The 22,322-nt window shown below is 38.4% G+C and overlaps 1 protein-coding gene across 1 annotated transcript; it reads right to left on the bottom strand.

Annotated features, from left to right (window-relative positions):
• Positions 1 to 13,277: 13,277 nt before the first annotated feature.
• On the bottom strand, positions 13,278 to 13,764 carry LOC130848576 (olfactory receptor 4S1-like). Its single transcript, XM_057727027.1, is given in 2 exon segments — positions 13,278 to 13,334; positions 13,336 to 13,764. Coding segments are annotated over 2 exon segments (486 nt in total).
• Positions 13,765 to 22,322: the final 8,558 nt, after the last annotated feature.

Below are 22,322 nucleotides of genomic sequence, written 5' to 3'. Positions count from 1 at the left end.
TCTATCCTTGATAGTTAACAATTTTGTTCCTTTGCTCGCTGCCAACCTCACTCACAATCTATCCCTCTCCCTTGATATTTTTATTGTAGTAAAACACACATAACAGGAAATTCACCATTTTAAGTGTGCAGTTCAGTGGTATTAAATGCATTTACATTGTCATGTAAACATGTCCATAACTTTTTCATTTTCTCAGACTGAAACTTCTTATCCGTTGAATAATTACTTTTCATTCCTGCCTTCCTCCAGCCCCTAGGAACCATTATTTCACTGTTTCTATGAATATATTTTATATAATTCATATAAATGTAATTATGCAGTATTTATCCTTCTATCACTGACTAATTTCACTCAGAATAATGACCTCGAGGTTCATCCATGTTGCTGCAAATGGCAGGATCTCCTTCCTTTTAAAAGGCTGAATAATTTTGCATGTAAGTATATACCACAGTAGAAATTTAATTCATCTACTGATGGACATTTATGTTGTTTGCATATCTTGGCCATTGTGCATAATGCTGAAACTAACATATGAGTGCAAATACTTCCTTGAGATCCTAATTTAAATTATTTTGACAAATACCCAGAAGTGGGGTTACTGGGCATATGGTAGTCCCATTTTTTATTTTTTGAGGAACCTCCATCTTGTTTTCCAAAAGTCCTGTACCAATTTATATTCCCATCAATAGTGAGACAAGAGTTCTCCTTTCTCCACATCCTTGCTGACAGTTGTTATCTCTTGTGTTTCATATAACAGACGTTCTAACAGATGTGAGGTGATATCGCACTTTGGTTTGGATTTACATTTCCCTGATGATGAATGATGTTGAACATACTTTTGAATATTTGTTGAACATGTGTATGTCTTTGCAGAAATGTTTATTCAAGTCCTTTGTCCATTAAAAAATAAAAAAAGCTATTTTTGCTATTGAGTGGTACAAGTTATTTATATGTTTTGGATATTGACTTCTCATCATGTATACGGTTTGCAAATATTTTCTCCCATTGCATAGGTTGCCTTTTCACTCTCTTGACTGTTTCCCTTCTTGTACACAAGTATTTTTTTATTATTATTATTTTGATGTAGCTTTTGTTACCTGTGCTTTTGGTGTCATATCCAAGAAATTGTTGCCCAGTTCAACATCATGAAGCTTTTCCACGATGTTTCCTTCTAGCAGTTTTACAGTTTCAGGCTTCATATTTAAGTTTTGATCCATTTGAGCTTATTGTTATGTATGATGAAAAATAATTGTATTCTTTTGCACATGGATACCCAACTTTTCCAGCAACCTTTACTGAGGAGAGTATTCTTTCCCCACTGTGTGTTCTTGGCATCTTTGTCAAAGATCAATTGACCATATATATAAGCATGGTTTTATTGCTGGGAATTGCATTCTGTTCCACTGGTCATTATGTCTGTCTTTGTGCCAGTACTATGCTGTTTTAATTACTATAGCTTTGTAATATATTTTGAAGTCAGGGATTTGGATGTCTCCCTCATTCCTCTTCTCAGTATTACTTTTGCTATTTGTGGTCTTTTGTTATTCCATATGAATTTTAGAATTTTTTTTTTCTATTTATGTGGTAAAAATGCCCTGAGATTTTGATCAGGATTGTGTCACCTTTGTAGAATACATGGAATATATGGACAGCTTGATAATATTGAGTCTTACAATCCATGAACACAGAATGTCTTTTCATTTATTTGTGTTCTTTTTACTTCCTTTTACCAATGCTTTGTAGTTCTCAGTTTACAAGTCTTTCATATTTTCAGTTGTTTAGTTCTAAGTATTTTATTCTTTTAGGTACTATTGTAAATGGGGATTCCTTTCTAAAATTCCTTTTTGAATAGTTTGATGTTAGTGTACAGTATACAAATGTAACTGATTTTTGTATGTTGATTTTGTATACTGCTACTCTACTGAATTTAGTTTTAACTTTTTTTTTTTTTTTCTGTGTGTGGAGTCTTTCATTATTTCTACATATAAATTTATGTTATCTGGAAACAGATACTTTTATTTTGTTCCTTTTTAATTTGAAAGTCTCTCATTTCTTTTTTTTTAATTTAATTTATTTATTTATTATTTTTGGGGGGTACACCAAGTTTAATCATCTGTTTTTATACACATATCCCCGTATTCCCCCCACCTCAATTCCCCACACCCTCCCTCTCATTTCTTTTATTGTCTAATCGCTTGACAATATTAAGTCTTACAATCCATGAACACATGATGTCTTTTCATTTATTTGTGTGCTTTTTACTTTTCTTCAACAATGTTTTGAATTTCTAAGTTTACAACTCTTTCATATTTTAGTTATTTATTTCTAAGTATTTTATTCTTTTTGACACAGTTATAAAATGGAATTATTTTCTTAATTTCCTTTCTAGATAGACTTCTGTTAGTGTACTGTATAGAAATATAACTGATTTTTGTAGGTTGATTTTGTATCCTGCTACTTTATTGAATTTGTTGCTTAGTTCTAACAGGGTGATTTTTTGTTTGTTTGTGTGCTTGTTTGTTTGTTTGCTTGTTTGTTTGGTGGAGTCTGACATGATTTCTACATATAAGTTCATGTCTTCTGGAAACACTTTTACTTCTCCCTTTCTAATTTGGATGCTTCTTATTACTTTTCCTTGCCTAATTGCTCTAGCTAGGGTTTCTGGGTTCTGTGAGTCCCAGCATGAAAAATTTTCTGATAGTCTGTAGTAGTGTCTGAGGACACTGAGGATGCAGGTATAGTGTTGCCTGTAAAGTCAAAAGAGAAACTTATTTGTAACAGAACTACTTGTAGGGAGAAAATGTTACAAGATTTCCTTTAGCCACACCCAATTCCCTTTATCCCTCCTAACTTACTGTTCCAAAATTCTTGTACCTATTCATCTCGTTAATCACAAATGTGAGTGTGTTTGTTAACTTTAGCATCACTGGGTACTAGATATCTAACTTATTATATGAAAATAATAATCTAGTTATCTAAATTTTAATTTGTTGTATTGATCTGAAATGGATCATTTGGCAGACATTGATTTCCTAATTCAACTGGAGTACATCTCTGACAATTTGCAGCAGGGTTCCACATAGATAAAATGACACTTGAGAAATCCATGAATATTTAGAATCTCCTGAAATCTCTGCATATATAGTCTATACTTTTTGAAATATATCTTTCTTTCTGGACTTTGCAATGAGGTTAGATACATTTTTCTGTTGTGTTTCCAACAGTAACACAAATCGATGTAAAGCAAACTAAAGTAGAATGGGGAGACATTGACTTGGTTGCAGCTGGAGACTTGCCCAACTTCTCTGTTTCTCTCCTTGCACATTAACTTCCACTTCATGCCTGTGCTGTGGAGAGTATAACATATAAGAAGTTAAATTGCCCTTCCTTCTTGCTTTCTAAATCATACATACTTCTGGGTTTTGCTTTTTCTGGACTTGGTGAAATCTCTCTAGCTAAATGTTGCCAGTCTCTCTGCAGTACACAATGATGAATCAAACTTTAAAAAAAAAAAAAAAAAAAGCTTTGTGACCTTAGTGAAAGACTCTATTAAATGATTATCTGCTTATTCACTACATAAAGGAACCTACAGGAGGAAGGAGAACAGATGCCCTGCCTTAACTAACTGTAAATTAGAATCCCATCTGGCAAAATACTCCTACTCACACTGTATCCCAATTATATTAAGGCAATGTCTATGCTTATCTAAGTTTTGATTCAACAAAAAACTTTCATTCACCCCACCCACCTTAAGGAGCTAAGTCTCCCAACTTGCCAATGCCCAATATGATAAGAATTAGAGGAAAATCATTGAGTGTCAAAGGAAGAAAGAGACCCAGGTATAAGAAATGTTGGAGAAAAGATTCCTGTATCGACCAGGAAGCTGTACCCTTTTTCCCTTTCCCAGCTTTGTTGCAAAAAGGGAAACGCAGCTTCTGCAAGTGACAAATCTGATAGGGACCTTTTCAGAGTAGAACATCATGGACCGAGAGCACAGATGGCAGTATAAGAGCCAACCTGTGTAGCACTTAGTCTTCACCAAGCACTATCCTAACTGCTTTAATACATCAGGTTGTTTAATCCTCATAACATCCTTATAAGTTAAATTGCTGTTTTTATCCTCATTTTGCAGAGGAAGAAGGTGAAAGATATATTTGAGAAACTTACAGATAATAAGTGGCAGAGCTAGGGCTTGCACTCTGACAGTCCTGTATTAGAGTCTGTAGGCTTCACCGTACTATAGTCTCACATAAACACATTTAGATTTGAATACTTCCTCTGCCATCTATCTTCCATGTAGTCATGGACAACCACTTAAAGCCTCAATGTTCTTCTCTATAAAATGAAAATAAGAGTACTGCTACACTCTGAGTTTTCAAAGAGCAGTCAATGAAAACAGTGCACATCAAGTCTTTGTACAGAGCCTGGATGTGATAAACATTCTAATCAATGGTATCTCTGAAGTCCTGGGTACTTTGCTGCTGCCACTGTATGGCCTAAGCCTCCCCACCCATTTCCCTATGCTTCACCACTTTCTTTACCCCATCCAGCCTTCCTAAGCTTGGGACCTTTTTATTTCAAATTCTGCAATACTCTTCCCTATAACTAAGCTCCAACCCTTGACATCCAAACTGCTGATTAAGGCTCATCAATTTCAACACACTGACAATTGTTGATGCTTCTAGTCTCCGTCCACAATTATGAGTCATAAAAAAATTTAAAACAATCAAAAGAACTTCTTTTACAGAATGCTGCAGAATCACAGAAGAAGGTACTATGGAACCGCCAGGTAAACCCATTGATCTTCACAGACAAAGGTGGTTGAAAATACAATTTGATTAAAGAGAAGCTGAGTCTGTTTATGAAAGAGCTTGTATTATTTGCCTTTGTGCATCCCTATCACAAGGGGCTGGCAGAGGGCAGGGGAAGAAATCATGCAAAATAAATTTATGTCTATTACAAATGGGTGGGGGACTCTGCACTAGATCGGGCTGTTCCATGTCCAATTCTGATGACATGTTCTTAATACTATTAGATCCTGAGATTCTGAAATAGCCATTAAACCATGAAGGTCACAGTTCCTCTATTCAGCCAGTTTGAGCCTCAGCATCTTCATTTTTAAAATAGAGATGCTGGGACTTCCTACGTGGTGCAGTGCCAATGCAGAGGACACGGGTTTGATCTGTGCTCCAGGAAGATCCCACATGCCGCAGAGCAATTAAGCTCATGTACCACAACTACTGAGCCTGTGCTCTAAAGAATTCAAATCACAGCTACTGATCCCATGTGCCACAAATACTGAAGCCCACATGCCTAGAGCCAGTGCTCTGCAACAAGAGAATCCCACACAATGAGGAGTCCATGCACCACAATGAAGAGTAGCCCCCACTTGCCACAACTAGATAAAGCCTGTGTGCAGGAAGGAAGACCCAATGAACCAATAAATAAATAAGTAAATTTATTGAAAAAATAGAGATGCCAAAAATTATTCTACCGACCTTTGAAGGGTGTTGATAAAATCAGATGAAAAAAAAATAAATGAACAGATTGTAGATACTGCAAATCTCAAGAAAAAGTAAGCTGTTGATTGCTGTTATTTATATGTCTTTTTGTCTCAATTTGAACTCTTAAAACAGGTATACAACAGGATTTTGGAAACTTTGATCAAAATTCAAAAAAGAGAAAAATGAACTTACGTTCATTACAAAGAATGAAATGTTATTTCACTGTCTCCTTACATAGGAAATTATAGAAAATTTGAATTTAATAGAAAAGATATCAAAAAGGAAAGAAAAATTATTTGTACAGCAAAGTTGAAAGACTTGAATAGTGTGTAGTTTATTCTGTTGCTTGGATATTTCTCTAGGAAAAGTCTTGAGGATTGGAAATTTCTGAAATACCAGTTGAAATTTTGGATTCTGCCTGTAAAGGTGGTTCCCAACATCTCACTTGCTTCAACCACTGAACTCACCTAAAGCTGGTCCTGAGTCCCTGCTGGCTCTCTAGAACCACAGTGGGGAAAACAGGAAGGGGAAGAGATGGCTCCTCCATCCCCTAGATGAGCAGCTCTAAAGCCTTGATATCTGACCTCTTGGATGAAATCATGAAATATCTAACATCCACCAGAATGGAAACATCCTAATCCAACTGTCCTTCTTGCCCTGAAAACTGGAACAATTTGAAGGTCACTTCCCTGCGTGTCTGAGCTGAAGCATCAGCTCCTGAAAGGGACTGACTCCTTCCTCCCAGTCAACTAGAAAAAGTTGACACTGGACCAGGAATTTAAACATCAAAGTCCAGTGAGACCCTGTCTCAGAGGCTGCGATGTCTATTGAGTGTGAACCGGGGCCAGAATGTGGAAATATAGAGAAGTGGACAAAGGTTGTCACCAGTGCTGAACCTGTGGCCCCATGTTTTCCAGTCTTCCATGGTCACACTTTATGTTACTATCCCAACAAAACAACTTAACATGCTCTCTTGGGTGCCTTCAGGAAATCACTCTGGAGCATCTGGGTTTCTGCTTCAGGTTTTTCCCTTTAAGCAAATTATTTAACCATTAACCTTCTGTGCCTCAGTTTCCTCACCTGTAAAATGGGGCTAAAAATAGTACCTACCTGGGAACTTATTAGTTCTATTGTTCAGCATTGTGACTATAATTAGCTATATGTATTATATACTTGACATTTGTTAAGAGAGTAGGAGTTGAATGTTATCACCACACACACACACACACACACACAGACACACACAAAGTGGTAATTATGTGAGAAGATGGAGGTGTTAACTAACCTATTATGATAATTATTTTCACACTTTATACATATATCAAATCATCACATTGTACACCTTAAGCTTACACGTGTATATATGTCAATGACATCTCCATGAAACTGGAAAAAATGATGCCTAGCTCATAACGTGATTATGAGGATAAAGTAAGAGAGTTTATATAAAATGCTTAGAGCAATGCCTGGCACATACTAGCTGCTATGTGAGTATTTGCTATCATTACTTCTATTATCAGCACCATTATCACTATTATCATCAATGTTGCTTTTCCATAACCATGTGCATCTAACCTCCCCTGTGCCTCTCCAGCACCCATTTTCCTTCATTTCAGCATGTGGCTGAATTATATGACCTGAGCATAGCATAAAGAAAGAAGGGTAATGAAAAGGAAATTCTAAATGTTAATATCAGACACCAGTGTTCTCAGTGGCCACCAAGCATACCACATGCTAGGGAGCTTTGTTTTCCTTTTTGTTATTTTTATTTTTAAGTTTTTATTGGAGTGTAATTGATTTACACTGTTGTGCCAGTTCCAGTGTACAACAAAGTGAATCAGCTGTGTGTGTATATATATATATCCCTATACCCCTCCCTTTTGAGCCCTTATTTCTTTAATTTTTATTGGAATATGGTTGATTCACAATGTTGTGTTGGTTTCAGGTGTACGGCAAACTGAATCAGCCACACATATACATTTATCCCCTCTTTTTCCCTTTAAGGAGTCTCTAGATTGGCTTGTCTCCATCTCTTGGGGCTGCTTCCTCAAGCTCCATCACATCTGTTGGACCTTCTCTTCCTCCTATCCAGAGCCCCAGATGCCTACCTCCAGCCCTTTGGAGACAGTAATAATGAGTTAGCATCACTACAACTTATTCACCCAAAAGAATCACCCTTTAATCTTATTATTTTATACTTATATTTGTATTACTAATACATTTTATTACATATGGCTAAACTAAGAAGGGCAGCTTAGCTCTTCTTTGCTTCAACTTCTCTCTAGAGGTGCAGGACCTTGCCTTTATAAAAGTCAAATGATAAGGGAAATGGTTTTTCTTAAAAAACAGTAGTATTCACCCTAAATACAAATTCCGCCATCATCTTTAATATGCTGAAAGACTAAAGTGTCATCTTTTTAAAGCGTTAATCCAAAAAATCTTCTAAAATGTTCCCTTCACCTCCCTTAGAGGTCCTAGAACACTTAGTGGTCCTCCTCCCTCTGTGACTTTTTCAGCATCCCCACTCTCAAATGATGGTTTTTAATCCCTGGCTCTAAATCTTTAGCATGCTCTCACTTAATGTCACCTGCTTTATGCATTTGACTATTTCCTCCTTCTGATGGTCATTTATTACACAGAGGGTACATGATGAAACCGTAAAAGCAAAACTAATGCAATCTATTAAATTTTTCTTGAAGAGGAGGAACATAAAATCTGGTACGGGCATTTGAAAGTTTATAAATCTAATATCTTATTTTAAAGAAAGGGCAAGAGCAGCTCAGAAAAGGTAATGAAAGTGTAGGAAAATGGTGGAAATTAAGAGCTTGAGTCCATCTCAGAAAAACTACAGCCTTATCAAGTCACTGTACGTCTCTGGCCTTCAGCCTACCTGTTCATCCTTCCATCCAAGAGAACTGACATCTTTGAGCTGGACATTGAGCACTGTGGAGTTTCAGGCTAAGGAGGGTCATATAGAAAACAAACAAACAAAGAAAACATTGCTTCTTCCCTCACAGCATGGTCAATCTAGTAGACATAATGGCTCATTTGGAGGGATGTAATTTGGGATCAGGAAGCATTTTCAGGATTGCAACAACATAACCCAGAGGCAAACTAGAGTTGAAAACTGTGAATAGTAAGAATTGTGCTTTCTCTTATTTGTGCACTGAATTTTTCAAAGGATTTGGTCATTCATTAACACATCTGTTGACCAGAATATTGTGTAGAAGGCAGGGCAAATGTGATTATCAGCATTTGTTTATTCTATAATGCATTGCTGCTCCACTAACCACTAATTTAGTTCAGGAGTCTCAAGTTTCCTCATTTCAGAAACACCCCCAAGTAAGGGTGTTGAGAGGGTTAGAAAGATGGTGATTAGTGCAGTACTGTGGTGTAGCACGAAAAGGGCTCTACCCAGGACAGCTCCTGTCCCATGAACAGTGCCTCCTCGGAATGGTCCATTCAGCCAGCCCTTCCTAGGTGCCCCCATCCCTACCTCTTCCATTCCTCATTTTCTCAGATAAATTAATTAGTAACCCTACCCGTTAGCCCCTGTATTAATTGACATGGGCTAGAAATGCTGTTTGAATACAAACTAGCCCAAAATTCAGTAGCTTAATCCCAATAAAAGTTTATTTCTCATTCACACTAAGTCCAATGCAGATTTGCCTAATCGGGCAGGTCTTGTGGGCAGCTCTGCACTAAACGGTGACTCCCAGACACAGGCCTATTCTAATTTGTGATGCCTCCAATATCCTGGTACTACAGGACCATCTGCTGGGGCATCTGCTCCCAGGTAGCCAACAAAGATAGGTTGAGGATCACTGGGGACATTTTATGGATTAAACTTAAATGGGTACATCATTTCCACCCATTAGTGCTAAGACCACACATGGATGTAAGGGGGCCAGGAAATGCACTCCGTGTGCCCAGAAGAAAAAGATGAAATAATTTGGTAAACACACTACATTATTTGGACCATGCTTCCTCATCTTCTGGCCTCTATTCCTCCCCTTTTTCAATCAAAGTTTATTTGTTAGTCTATTCAAGAAGCTTTGGGCTTCTGTTGATGCAGTGGTTGAGAATCCACCTGCCGGGCTTCCTAGGTGGCGCAGTGGTTGAGAATCTGCCTGCTAATGCAGGGGACAAGGGTACGATCTTTGCTCCAGGAAGATCCCATATGCTGCGGAGCAACTAAGCCTGTGTGCCACAACTATTGAGCCTGCACTTTAGAGCCCGTGAACCACAGCTATTGAGCCCATGTGCTGCAACTACTGAAGCCCATGTGCCTAGAGTCTGTGCTCCACAACAAGAGAAGCCACGGCAATGAGGAGCCCACGCACCACAATGAAGAGTAGCCCCCACTCACTGCAACTAAAGAAAGCCCATGCACAGCAAAAAAAGATCCAACATGGCCAATAATAAAAAAAAAAAAAAAAAAAAAAGAATCGGCCTACCAATGCAGGGGACATGGGTTTGTGCCCTGGTTCGGGAAGATCCCACATGCCGCAGCACAACTAAGCCCAAGGGCCACAACTGCTGAGCCTGTGCTCTAGAGCCTGTGAGCCACAACTACTGAGCCCATGTGCCACAACTACTGAAGCCTGTGCACTTAGAGCCCACACTCTGCAACAAGAGAAGCCACCACAATAAGAAGCCTGCACACTGCAATGAAGAGTAGACCCCACTCTCCAAAACTACAGAAAGCCTGTGCACAGAAAAGAACACCCAATGCAACCAATAAAATAAATAAATAAATGATTTAAAAAAAAAAAAGCTTCTGACACTCAATAGGGCTTTACAATCTAATTAAAACCAGAGTCTAAACCATTATCACAAAAAAAGAAAGTTTAACTTTTATATTCTGCTGCATTCTACACCACACATTTATAAAGTACCTACTGACATCAGTTCAGTAAATACTGCAGGCTCTGGATCCAGGATCTACTATTTATGGTTCTGTGATCTTGGGCCAGTAACTTAACCTCTCTGTGCCTCAGTCTACTCATCCATGAAATGGACATAATATAATTACCTACCTCAGGGAATTATGATGATTATAAGAGTCAGTGGAGGAGTGGTATCACTGAAAATAGCAGAGCAGGGAACACTAGGGCTTCATCCCCTGCACAGGAACAACTAATAAGTTGGCAAAAACTGTCAGAATCAACTTCTGCAGAACCTGGAATTCTAGTCAAATCTAACAACCAGCAGAAGGCTTGGAGAAGTATGAGGCAGTTGCTTCACAGTGAGGATGCTGTGGAGATTTAAATTGCCTGACTACCATATGCCACACCCTAGATCTGTGGCAGCCAAGGGAACAACAAGCCTCACTTCTTTAAATTGCTGGGTCATTAAGGAAATACAAATCAAAATCAAATGAGATACCACTTCACACCCACTAGGATGGATATAATCAGAAAGAAAGGAAGTAAAGGAAGGAAGGAGAGAACGAAAGAAAGAAGCAAGGAAGGAAAGAAGGAAGGAAGGAAGAGAGAGAGGAAGAGAGGCGGGAAGGAAGGAAAGAAAGAAGAGAGGAGAAAGGGAGGGAGGGAAAAGGAAGGAAAGGAAAGGAAAGGAAAGAAAAGAAAAAAAAAGAAAAGAAAAGAAAAGAAAAGAAAAGAAGAAAGATGAGAAGAGATGATAAGAGAAAGAAGAAAAAAGAGAAACAATAGAAAGTAACAAGTGTTTGCAGGGATTCGAGGATATTGTACATGATTGGTGAGAATGTAAAATGGCTCAGCTGCTATGGAAAACACTGTGTGTTCCTTCAAAAAGTTAAACATAGAATTACCATGTGACCTAGCAATTCCACTCGTGGATATATACCCCAAAGAATTGAAAACAAGTGTTTAAACAAGTACTTGTACACAAATGCACATAAAGCACTATTCACAATAGCAAAAGGTGGAAATAGACTAAATGTCCATCAACTGGTGACTGAAAAAACAAATGTGGTATGTCTATACAATGAAATGTTATTCATCCATAGAAAGGAATTAAGTGATGATACATGCCACCATGTGTGAATCTTGAAGACATGTTAAGTGAAAGAAGCCAGACATAAAAGGTCACATGTTCTATGATACACTTTATATGAAATATCCACAATAGCTAAAGCCAGAGAAACAGAAAACAGATTGGTGGTTATCAGGGCTTGAAGGAAGCGGGGAATAAATATTTACTGCTTAATGGGTGTGGGGTTTCCTTTTGGGGTGGTGAGTTATTTTGCAACTAAATAGAAGTGGTGGTTGCACAACAATGTGAACAGACTAAATGCCACTAGATTATACTCTTTTAAGTGGTTGATTTTATGGTATGTAAATTTTACTTGAGTACAGAAAGACAGTGTAAAAAGCATAGAACACTGCCTTACACACAGCATGTGCTCAGTAAATGTTAGCAATTACGACCATGTGCCAGACACTGTGATACATGCTGAGGATGCAGTGGTGGACCAGACAGGGTTCCTGCCCTCAAGGAGGTTAAAACCTGGGACAGAAGAGAAAATAAGCAAGAAACAAAGAAAAAAACACTTCATTGGGTGAAGGAGAAAACAAAGTTGGGTAACAGAACAATAATCTCAATTTTTTAATCTACCTCTATTACTAAAATGTTTTGATTTATATAAAATTATCCACACTCTGGCTGTAGAATTGATAGAAGTTTTAATATAACAGGAGTGTGGATAATTTTTGACTCACCCTCATATATTAATAAATCATCTACATGTGCTACTTAACTAACAGGTATTCAGCATATTTTTAAATACATCAAAAATTTTAAAGAATGAGAAATATGAAATAAAATATCATAAAACATATTGCTAACCTTAATGGTTTTATGTACATTGAAAGCAAAATGTATATTTAGAATGAGAGTTATCACATTTAAAAGGATGTGGGTGCGTGTGTTTGCATTATTGGTATTATTTTCTATCTGGGGATTATTCACAAGAAACTTTTTAGATGTGTGTCCATTTCAAGATGGTTAGTTTAAACAAGATAATATAATGTAAATTCATTAAACGAGAGTCACATGCACTGCAACTCACTAAAATATGCTAACATCAGCACAGAAATGGGTTCATCGTTGTTTTCCACAATGTGGAGCTCCCACTCTGGTTCAGAATATGTCAGACACCTTACATGGTATATGGCAGTCCTGGCCTACAGATCAACTAAGGGCTCCAGCATCAATCTATAAAGTAAACGTGGCATAGGAGCATTATATGTGATCTGAGAAATCTCAGTGCGGAACAAGCAGATCCTGAATAGAACACACTCGTTGAGGTACTGCTGATCTAAAGTGTAAGGATAGATCTCCAAGGATGCCCCTCCCCACCACTAACATTAAAATATGAGTATATTTCACGAATTCAAAAGCCTTGATGAAATGAGCTGCATATGTACATGTACGATCTTCTACTAAAACTGACTCAAACAGAAATAGAAAACCATAATTGTCTCATACCTACCAAAATCATTAAATCAGTAATCTAAAATATTTCCAGAAATGAATTTTGTAAGGATTCAATAAGAGACAGCTTTCATCAAACACATACGGTCCATGAGTATACGGATTTTTTCCTATTTCTCCTCTGCTACATCTCCAGCGCTTACCCAGGAAAGGCACCAAGGCGGTGGACTCGGACCGAGACACCCGCATAAAGTCCAAAATCTTTTCTCATGGGCAATTTCACTGACCCTACCTGGAGTCTGTGGGAGCGCCAGGGGCTGCACATCACAGAATAATTTGTTGATCTCATTGGGCTCATAAAAGGAGGGTCTGAAGGATGGAATGCTGAAAGCCGGCCACTCAGGAGGCCCCCCGCCAGATGGCCACACATCCGCTGATCATGATGGTTGCGTAGTTCGGGGGACCTACAGATGGCCACGTAGCAGTCATAGGCCATGGCTGTGAGGAGGAAGATCTCAGTGCCACCAAAGAAGTGGGCAGAAAACAGCTGGGTCATGCAACCATTGAAGCAGATGGTCTTGCACTCCATGAAAGTGTCGGCAATCATCTTGAGTGCGGTGGCGGATGGATAGCACATGCTGGCGCAAGACAAGTAGCTGAGGAAGAAGTACATGAGAGCATTCAGGGTCTTGCTGCCGTTGATGGAGACAATGACCAGAAGGTTCCCCAGGACAGTGAGCATGTGGAAGAGGGAGAAGACCAGGAAGCACACATGCTGCATATCCCTGCTCTGGAAAAGGACGCACAACACAAACTCAGTCACATTGCTCTTGGTTCTCATGCCTTCTCTTCCCTGTGCACTGACAAAGTGGTTAGCTCTACAAGGACACAAATTACAGGATATAAGAAAGCTTCCCAAATCTGGGAGTCAGGAAACTGTATTCAAGTCCAGCTGTGCTATCTACTAACTGTGACCTTTGGCAAATCAATTAAATTTCAAGACCTCAGTTTCAAAGTTTAAAAAGAAAAGGATGTCTGTCACTTCCTCTATGTTCCCATTGCCTCGGTACATATCATCATCATCATGTTTGTGACACTGTCTATAATCATTTGTTTACACATCTACTCTTCCCACTGGACTGTGGGTTGCTTGACAGCAAGGCCTCCAGCTATTTTCTATAAATAATGTTCAGTAAATGTTTGCAGAAAAAAAGAATGAGTAAATATTGCCCAATTTACCTCAATGTACCCCTGAAATAAACTCCTGATCTTTTCCCCCAACATATGTTCTATTGGCAGCCTTATGTCTCAGTTGATGGCAACTCCAGCTTTCTGAATGCTCAGCCTAAAAGTCTTGGTGTCATTCTTGATTCCTCTTTTTCTCATAATTCACACCTAATCCACTAGGACTTCTTTTGTCCTTGCCTTCACAATGTAACCAGAATCTACTTCTCACTACTTCCACACCCTCAACACTTCAATCCCCTCTCTCTTGCTTCCTAATCTGTTTCCCTAATTCTCATACCTTAACCTCAGACTATTCTCATCACAAGAACCAGAGTGCTCACTCAAAGCCCTACAATGGGTGTCCATTCCATTCAGAGTAAAATGAAGAACCTTTGCCATGATGCATGGGACCCCATGTGATCTGGTCCCTATTGACTCTCTAACATCATCTCTTCCCACTCTCTTCCTGGTCCCCTCCTTTCCAAGCACACCGTCCTCCTTAGTGTTCATCAGATGTATCAGTCATACTGCCACCTTGGGATCCTGGCACTGGTTGTTCCTTCTACCTGAACATTCTTCCACTATACATCTGTTGGCTAATTGCTTCACCTTCTGGAGTCTACGTGCAAATAACACTTCCCTTTTTGATTACCCTATTTAAAACTGTAATCTCTCAGTACACCCAGGGCCTCTTGCTGTGTTCTGCTTTTTCTTCTTTTCATAGCACATACTGCTTTCAAATACACTATATAATTTATTTATTATATTTATGTTTTATTGTCTGTCTCTCTTACTAGAATATGAGCTCCTTGGGCAGAGTTTATTGTCTGTTTGGTTCTCTAATGGATGCCAAGTGCCTAGAATATTGCCTGACACATTGTAAGTGCTCAATTAATAGTTGTCGATTGAATGAATGAAGGACAGAGCTCAAAAACAAAACAACTATACATGCATAGGACTTCACAATTGCACAAAATCTTATGTCACTGAGTTAATATTTACTGACACTAATATGTGCCAGACGCAAACTTAGCTTCTTGCTTAGATTAGCTCAAATCAACACAACCACCTTTGGACATGCATTTTATTTATTTTCTCACTTTATATATCTAAAATTCACAGAATTATTTCTCAAGGTCACACATTGTTATAACTAACACCTATAACTTTCTTTATGTGATAACTAAATACAGTATGTGGAAAACATTTTGTTGTCTAGAAACTATAAGTTTCCATGAAAATGTCTACTCTGGAACATGTATAGCATCAGAACACAGACCAGAAACAGACCTGGGAAAATAATGAAAGCATGTTAAACAAATGAATAAAAGAATAAGTGAATAAGTAGACATATTCTCAAGATCTAGAATATTCGTGAATGAATTATTATAAGATAAATAATTGTATTAAACTCTATAATTATCATTCACTGCCCTCTGGGTGTCTAGAATTATATCAAATGTCTTTCCCAACTTGGTTGTTTTAAGGACAAAATGAGATTTTTTTAAAAAAGAGAGAGAGATGTTGACATTAGGAAGCTGAGCTTCAGGACGTCTCTTCTGGGTTTGGGGAAACTGCAGTAAGTTCTCCCATGAGTGCATCAGCAGCAGGAGGTTGCTGATGGTTATATCACTTGTTCATTGTCAAGGGGCAGCGTGGTTGACAGGGGGGACACAGAAAGTGAAATCCCACAAAAGTGTGTTTGAGCACTGCTTTTCTCAACAATCATTTTGTAATTGTGGTGGCAAAGAAAAAAGTCAAGTTGTATTTGTTAACAGCAGCAGAACAGTAAAGAGGATCCTGCATTGTGTATTATAAGGACTTAGATAAGCTCCAGTCCCTGCCTCTCCAGGACACTCGGGATCCTGATAAAGGGTTGACAGAAGACAGAGGAAAAATTGAAATGCCTTTGCCATATACTCACTGAGGTTGACACAAAGGGGTTACACATAGCAGAGCCTAACTCAGGTACAGCTGAAAGTTAGAACAATAGGCATTGACAATGCCAGAGACAGAAATGAGGAAATAATTGTCCTCTCCTGGGATATTCTACCTAGGCTTATTAAATATCTTCATCTTGCAGAAATTCCCAGCAGAAAAAGTATGTATTTTACAGTAAAATTATTCTTCTGCCCCCTGCTAAAATTCTGAAAAGTGTTTGATCAGATGGTTACATTTAACCACAGGGCAGAGGGGAGAAATAGCCCTGGAAATAGCTACCAGGTCCTGCCACTGTAAAAGAATGCTGTCACCGAAAATAATATAATCATTGTGTACAACCCCCCAAAAGTCTTTGATAGTAAATAAATAACCTAAGCATTATTTTACAAAAAAAAAAGAAATTCTATCATATTTTGTTTTTATTTAGGCTTAAAGATAAGTGTAAAATACTAATGTTGTTTCTACCTGGTAATACTCAAAAACCAACCAACCAAACAAAAAAAATTAACAAGGACATTCGGATGTAAGACTGAATGCTTGGAATTGCACATTTGGTGTTCAGGCCATTGAATGAAAACTGCTCTAGGAGGCAGCAACACAGTCAGCAAGAACCTAGGCGCTAGAGACAGATTCCATGAAACTGACTTCCAGTTCTGCCACTCCCTAGCTGAATGACATTGGGCCAGTTGCTTGAGCCCTCAGAAACTCGGTTTCCTCATTTTTCAGATGGAGATGATAATACATGTCACCTAGGATGGCCATAGTGAGACAACGTCAGAGTATTCAGCTCAGTTCATGGCACTTAGTAGGTGCTTAGTAAATATCAAGTGTTATTAGATGTCAGTGGTTGCATATGAGAGTCAAGTGTGAGATTAGCTTACAAGGGCAATGCCATAGGACTTGTTTCCAAGGTTCTTTTTTTATTTATATTTATTTTAAAACATATTTTATTAAATTTCAACTACAAAGAATCATAAAACTTGGGATACCTAATGGACAAGGTGATCTAGTTCTATACATCTCAAAATGAAACAAACAAACAAAAAGTTTATGAAGAGGACTCAGTGCTACAAGCCCCATGGCAAAGTCTGCAGTCGTAATAGAAAAACCCAATAGTGGCATCCTCCCAAGAGATGAGGCAAGTTCAGAGCAGGCTGAGTCAACAGTACATATGCAGGAAAGTTACCCCAATTGGACATGCTACATTTTCTGAGGCATGCTGAACTCTCATTGAGGAAGTTCTTGCCCTGACTCTCTGGACTTGAACTTTAGAAGGTTTGGCTCTGCTTTGCCTGCTCAGCACAGAGGTCATTTCCTAAAGTCTGCAACTCCATAACCAAGCCACAGAACCTGGCTAAGACCAATCAAGAAAGATGTGTAGGTGGAATATTTTAGAGTGGTTTTTAAAGTCTTTTAAAGGATTTGGATATCTTTTATCAGATCTTTTATCAACATAAACATTATAAGCAAAGCAGATTTTTCAAAAAAGAGATAAGATAATAAGCCACTTTAATTGAAGCCCCACAAGTACCTGTTTGACTGCATCCTATCCTCTTTGGCTCTGCTCCTGCACCAATCCCTGAGGTTTCTAGGGAACTCTGGATTCTAAATCACAGTTCACAAACAACTAGTACAGAAAAAACATCAAGGACTTTGGAAGAGTGCTTGACCTGCAGGTTCCTCAACTGCAAAGTGAGCATTGTCCCACCTATGGGGCAGTGCTCCCGTGAGATCTAATTTTAAGAAATTGATGGGTGGATACTCAACTCATATTAGTCTTTTGAATTCTATTTCCCATTTTCTGAAATGTATGTTATTCTCAAGAATGATGCCTTTTTCTGCATTAAAAAAATTCTTCTTGGCCAACACCAGGAGTTTTGATCCCTTGTATTAGGTACCTCTTGCAGCTCAGCAACCAAGTTTAACCAAGAGGCTGAGCTGACAGAAGCATCATGTCTTCCTGCTTTCCAGCTCTCCACATCCAGATCTGGCATCTCAGGACCTGATTTTTTGTGGACCCAGGAACACATATGAACACCATAAAGCAGTTCACGCCATATTTTTTTTTACTTTTTGTAAGCTCTTTATTGGAATATAATTGCTTTACACTGTTGTGCCAGTTTTTGTTGTACAACAAATTGAATCAGATATGTATATATATATCTCCATATCCCCTCTCTCCTGTGACTCCTTCTCACTATGCCATAGTTTTAAGAAACACTTTTCATTTACATTGAAGTGATTCCATAGAGAAACACCTGACAATAAGGTGATTATGAAACCTCAGATTTGGAATTCAGTGCTTGTGCTCTGGTGATCTTTAAAGAGAAGCAGAAGAATGCACAGAGGAAACAAGAGCTTAGAAGTCAGTTAGCCTGGTTTTGAATTCAGGCTCTGGGGATTTCTAACTCTATGACCTGTATCAGACACTGATCTCCCAAAGCCTCTGTCTCTTTATCTGTAATACAGGGCATTCATACCTACATCACCAGATTGTTTTAGGATGAAATGAGATAAAATATATGAAATCTCTTGGATAATAGTAAAATATACACATGAAATATACACATAATACATGCTCTTTTCACACATGTATATGATATTCTCAGAAACAATTAAGGAGTTATTGGTTTGTCTTAAGCAGTATAATATTGGTTTATTATTTAGTTAATTGAGATGAAAATAGAGCTACAACAACAATTGTTCACTTACAATATGAAGCACTACTGACTTACAAAAATTTAATTGACCTAATATTTATTGTTTGACTATATATAATTTAGAACATGATATGAAAACAAGTATGATACATGCCATATTCCCGAAAGAGTGACAGTCTGGGGGCAGGGGTGTTGAAGGGTAAGGAAATAGACACTGAACTATAGGTAGTAAAGGCTTGAAAGGCATCTAGCTAAGCGCTATAAGAATTCAAAGAAGGAAAAAGATGTATCTGGATAGAACAATCCTGGAAGCTTCCTAAAGGCAGCAGCATTGCTGATGAGTATTGGAGGGTGGGTAGGATGTTAAATGGTAGAGATGTCTGGATGATTGGTCCATTGATATAATCAGAGTGTTAAAATCCCTTCCTATTATTGTACTATTGTCAATTTGTCCCTTTATGTATGTTAATATTTACTGCACATATTCAGGTGCTCCTATTTTGGGCTCTTATATGTTTATGAATGTTATATCCTCTTCTTGTATTGATCCCTTTATCATTAAATAATGCCATTCCTTGTCTTTTATTATAGACTTTTAAAGCATACTTTGATATGCATATTGCTACCCAACTTTCTTTACATTTCCATTCGCATGGAATATCTTTTTCCATCCCCTCGCTTTTACTCTGTGTGCATCTTTTAGCTTTGAAGTGAGTCTCTTGGAGGGAGCACATAGATGGGTCATAGTTTTTCATCCAAATAGTCACCCTGTGTGTTTTGATTAGAGCACTTAGTCCACTGATATTTAGAGTGATTACTGATTATGGTGATTTTGTTTGTTTTCTGGTTGTTTTTGTGGTTCTTCTCTGTTCTTTTCTTCTTTTAGTCTCTTCCTTTTGTGGTTTGATGACTTTCTTTAGTGTTATGGTTGTGTTCCTTTCTCTGTAGTTTTTGTGTATCTATTATAGGTTTTTGATTTGTGGCTACCATGGAGTTTATATATGTTGACCTTTAGTTGTATCTACTTGTTTTAAATTGATAGTCATTGAAGTTCAAATACATTCTAAAATCCCTACAATTTTTACTCCACCTCCCACATTTTTTGATGCCATATTTTATATCTTCATGCCTATCCCTTAACTTTTTATCATAGTTATAGTTGACCTTACAATTTTTGTCTTTTAACTTTTATGCTAGGTTAAGTGGTTGATCCACAGCCTTTACCCTCTGTTTTTCTTTAACACTTCTTTTAAGGTCAATATAGTATTGATGAACTCTTAGTTTTTGCTTGTCTGAGAAGCTCTTTATCTCTCCTTCAACTCCAAATGATAACCTGGAAGAGTAGCATAGGTTATAGGGTGTTTTTTTTCCTTTTAGTGCTTTAATTATATCATGTCATTCTCCCTTGCCCTGCAGAGGTTCTGATGAAAAGTCAGCTCATAAGCTTATGTGGGTTCCATTGTATGTGACTCTTTGTTATTCTCTTGCTGCCTTTAGAATTCTCTCTTTGTCTTTAACTTTTCCTGGCATGGGTCTCTTTGGGTTCACCTTGCTTGGGACTCTCTCTGCTTCTTGTACCTGAATATCTGTTTCCTTCTTCAGGCTCAGTTTTCAGGCATAAATTCATCAAATACATTTTCCACCCCTTTCTCTCTCTCTTTTCCTTTTGAGACCCTATAATGTGAATGTTGATATGTTTGATCTTGTCACAGAAGTCCCTTAAATCATTCTTATTTTTTTTATTTGTTGTTCTTTTTGCTGTTCTGGTTGAGTGATTTCTATTATTCTATCTACCAGATTGGTTATGCATTCTTCTGAATCATCTATGCTGCTAATTCCCTCTAGTGTACTTTTCATTTCAGTTATTGTATTCTTCAGCTCCGACTAGTTCTTTTTTGTATTTTCTAGATCTTCTTTAAAATTCTCACTCTGTTCACCTGTTCTGTTCCCAAGTTCAGTTACAACTGGTTCAAACTCTTTATCAGGTAAAGTTTTTCTATTTCATTCAGGTTTTTTTCAGGGCTTTTTCCTTGTTCTTTTGTTTGAAACATATCCCTCTATCCTCTCATTTTGTTTAACTTTCTCTGTGCAATTAAGTGAAGCAGTCACCCATCCTGGTCTTGAAGGCATGGTCCTTTTGAGGAACCAGCCTTATGCAATGTGTGTGTGCCCAGTGACCATCACTGCCTTATTGGGAGTGGGGTCTGGCCCAAGGAGCTAAAGCAGGAGCTCTGAGAGAATTGGGTTTCTCCCAAGTGTGATGGGAGTCCACTCTGGTTTAGGACATGGCTGGAGTGTGAGATCTTGGGGCTTTACTTCTGTGATAGTTTCACTTTTTACACCAGTGTACTTACCTTAGTTATAGGCTGGGTTTGGGCCTAAGAGGTTGCTGCCACACCACTGGGCTTGTCATGCCACCTCCGTCTCCCAAGTGTGCCCAGGGATGTGCTCTCCAGCGATGGAGGTCTGTACCCTAGAGCTAGCCTCCCTCCCTTCTGAGAGTGTGCACAGGGACAGATGTTCTGGCAGTGGCTGTCTCCACCCTGGAGCTAGTCTTGTTCCCTCCCAAGTGTGTGCACCGAAGCATGTGTTGGTAATGGCTGATTTCACCCTGGAATAGAAGCAGGAAGAGGGTCCAAGCTGGCTTTATTTCCAATGGCAGCGTTTACCTTGGTGGAGAGAAGTAACAGAGCCATAAGGGCTGGAGCAGGAGCCCAGTGTGGGCTGGGGGCCACACTGGGGTGATCCTGGCAAGCCCACAAGAGCAACTGGCACACTCCTTTTGTCCTATGACTGGGAGTAAGTGAATCTGTGTTTGTGTGTGTGTGTGTGTGTGTGTGTGTGTGTGTGTGTGGTTTAAAGTCAGAGTCTCAGTTTCTTATAGCCCTTATAGCCCAGTAATCCCCACTGGTTTTCCAGTTAAGGGGGCTTGTCTTGCCATTATTAGAACCAAAGGGCTGGGGTGCCTAATATGTAGTTTGAAACCCTCACTCCCCAGGCAGGATCCCTGAGCTTGTAAAATATTCTCCTATTCTGTGTCCTCCACTAAAGGTATGGGTCCTGACCAGATCACTTCTCCTCCCTTTCTACCTGACTCCATGTGGATCTTTCTTTATGGCTTTGGTTGTAGAAGAACAATTCTACAAGTACCCAGGTTGATTTTAGTGAGCGTCACTATATGTGTAGTTGTAGTTTTCATATGTCTGTGGAGGTAGGTGAGCCCAGCATCTTACTCGACCATCTGGATCTCTCTCCTTGCAAAGCATTTTTCTGTGGGGCTTAACTGATATTTTTTTTATAATTAAAATAAGGTTATATTTTTGGTAGGAATACTACAGTAATTATACTGTGTTCCTCTCAGTCTAAATACCATAAATATGTATAATTGTTTAAGGGAGTGTCTTCCAGTTTTCTCAATTATAAAGTCATATTTATCCATTTGCAGTTAATAAATGTCTTGCAGGGAGATGATTTGAGACTATGTAAAATCTTATTTCACATCAAGAAAAAGTTTAATAACAGTGTTGAGTTATAATCATTCTGAGAATCAATTTAACACCATACATCAAAA

The sequence above is a fragment of the Hippopotamus amphibius genome, chromosome 3 (assembly GCF_030028045.1).
Source record: "Hippopotamus amphibius kiboko isolate mHipAmp2 chromosome 3, mHipAmp2.hap2, whole genome shotgun sequence".
NCBI lineage: Eukaryota > Metazoa > Chordata > Mammalia > Artiodactyla > Hippopotamidae > Hippopotamus > Hippopotamus amphibius.
This window is presented reverse-complemented; position numbering and strand designations above follow the sequence as displayed.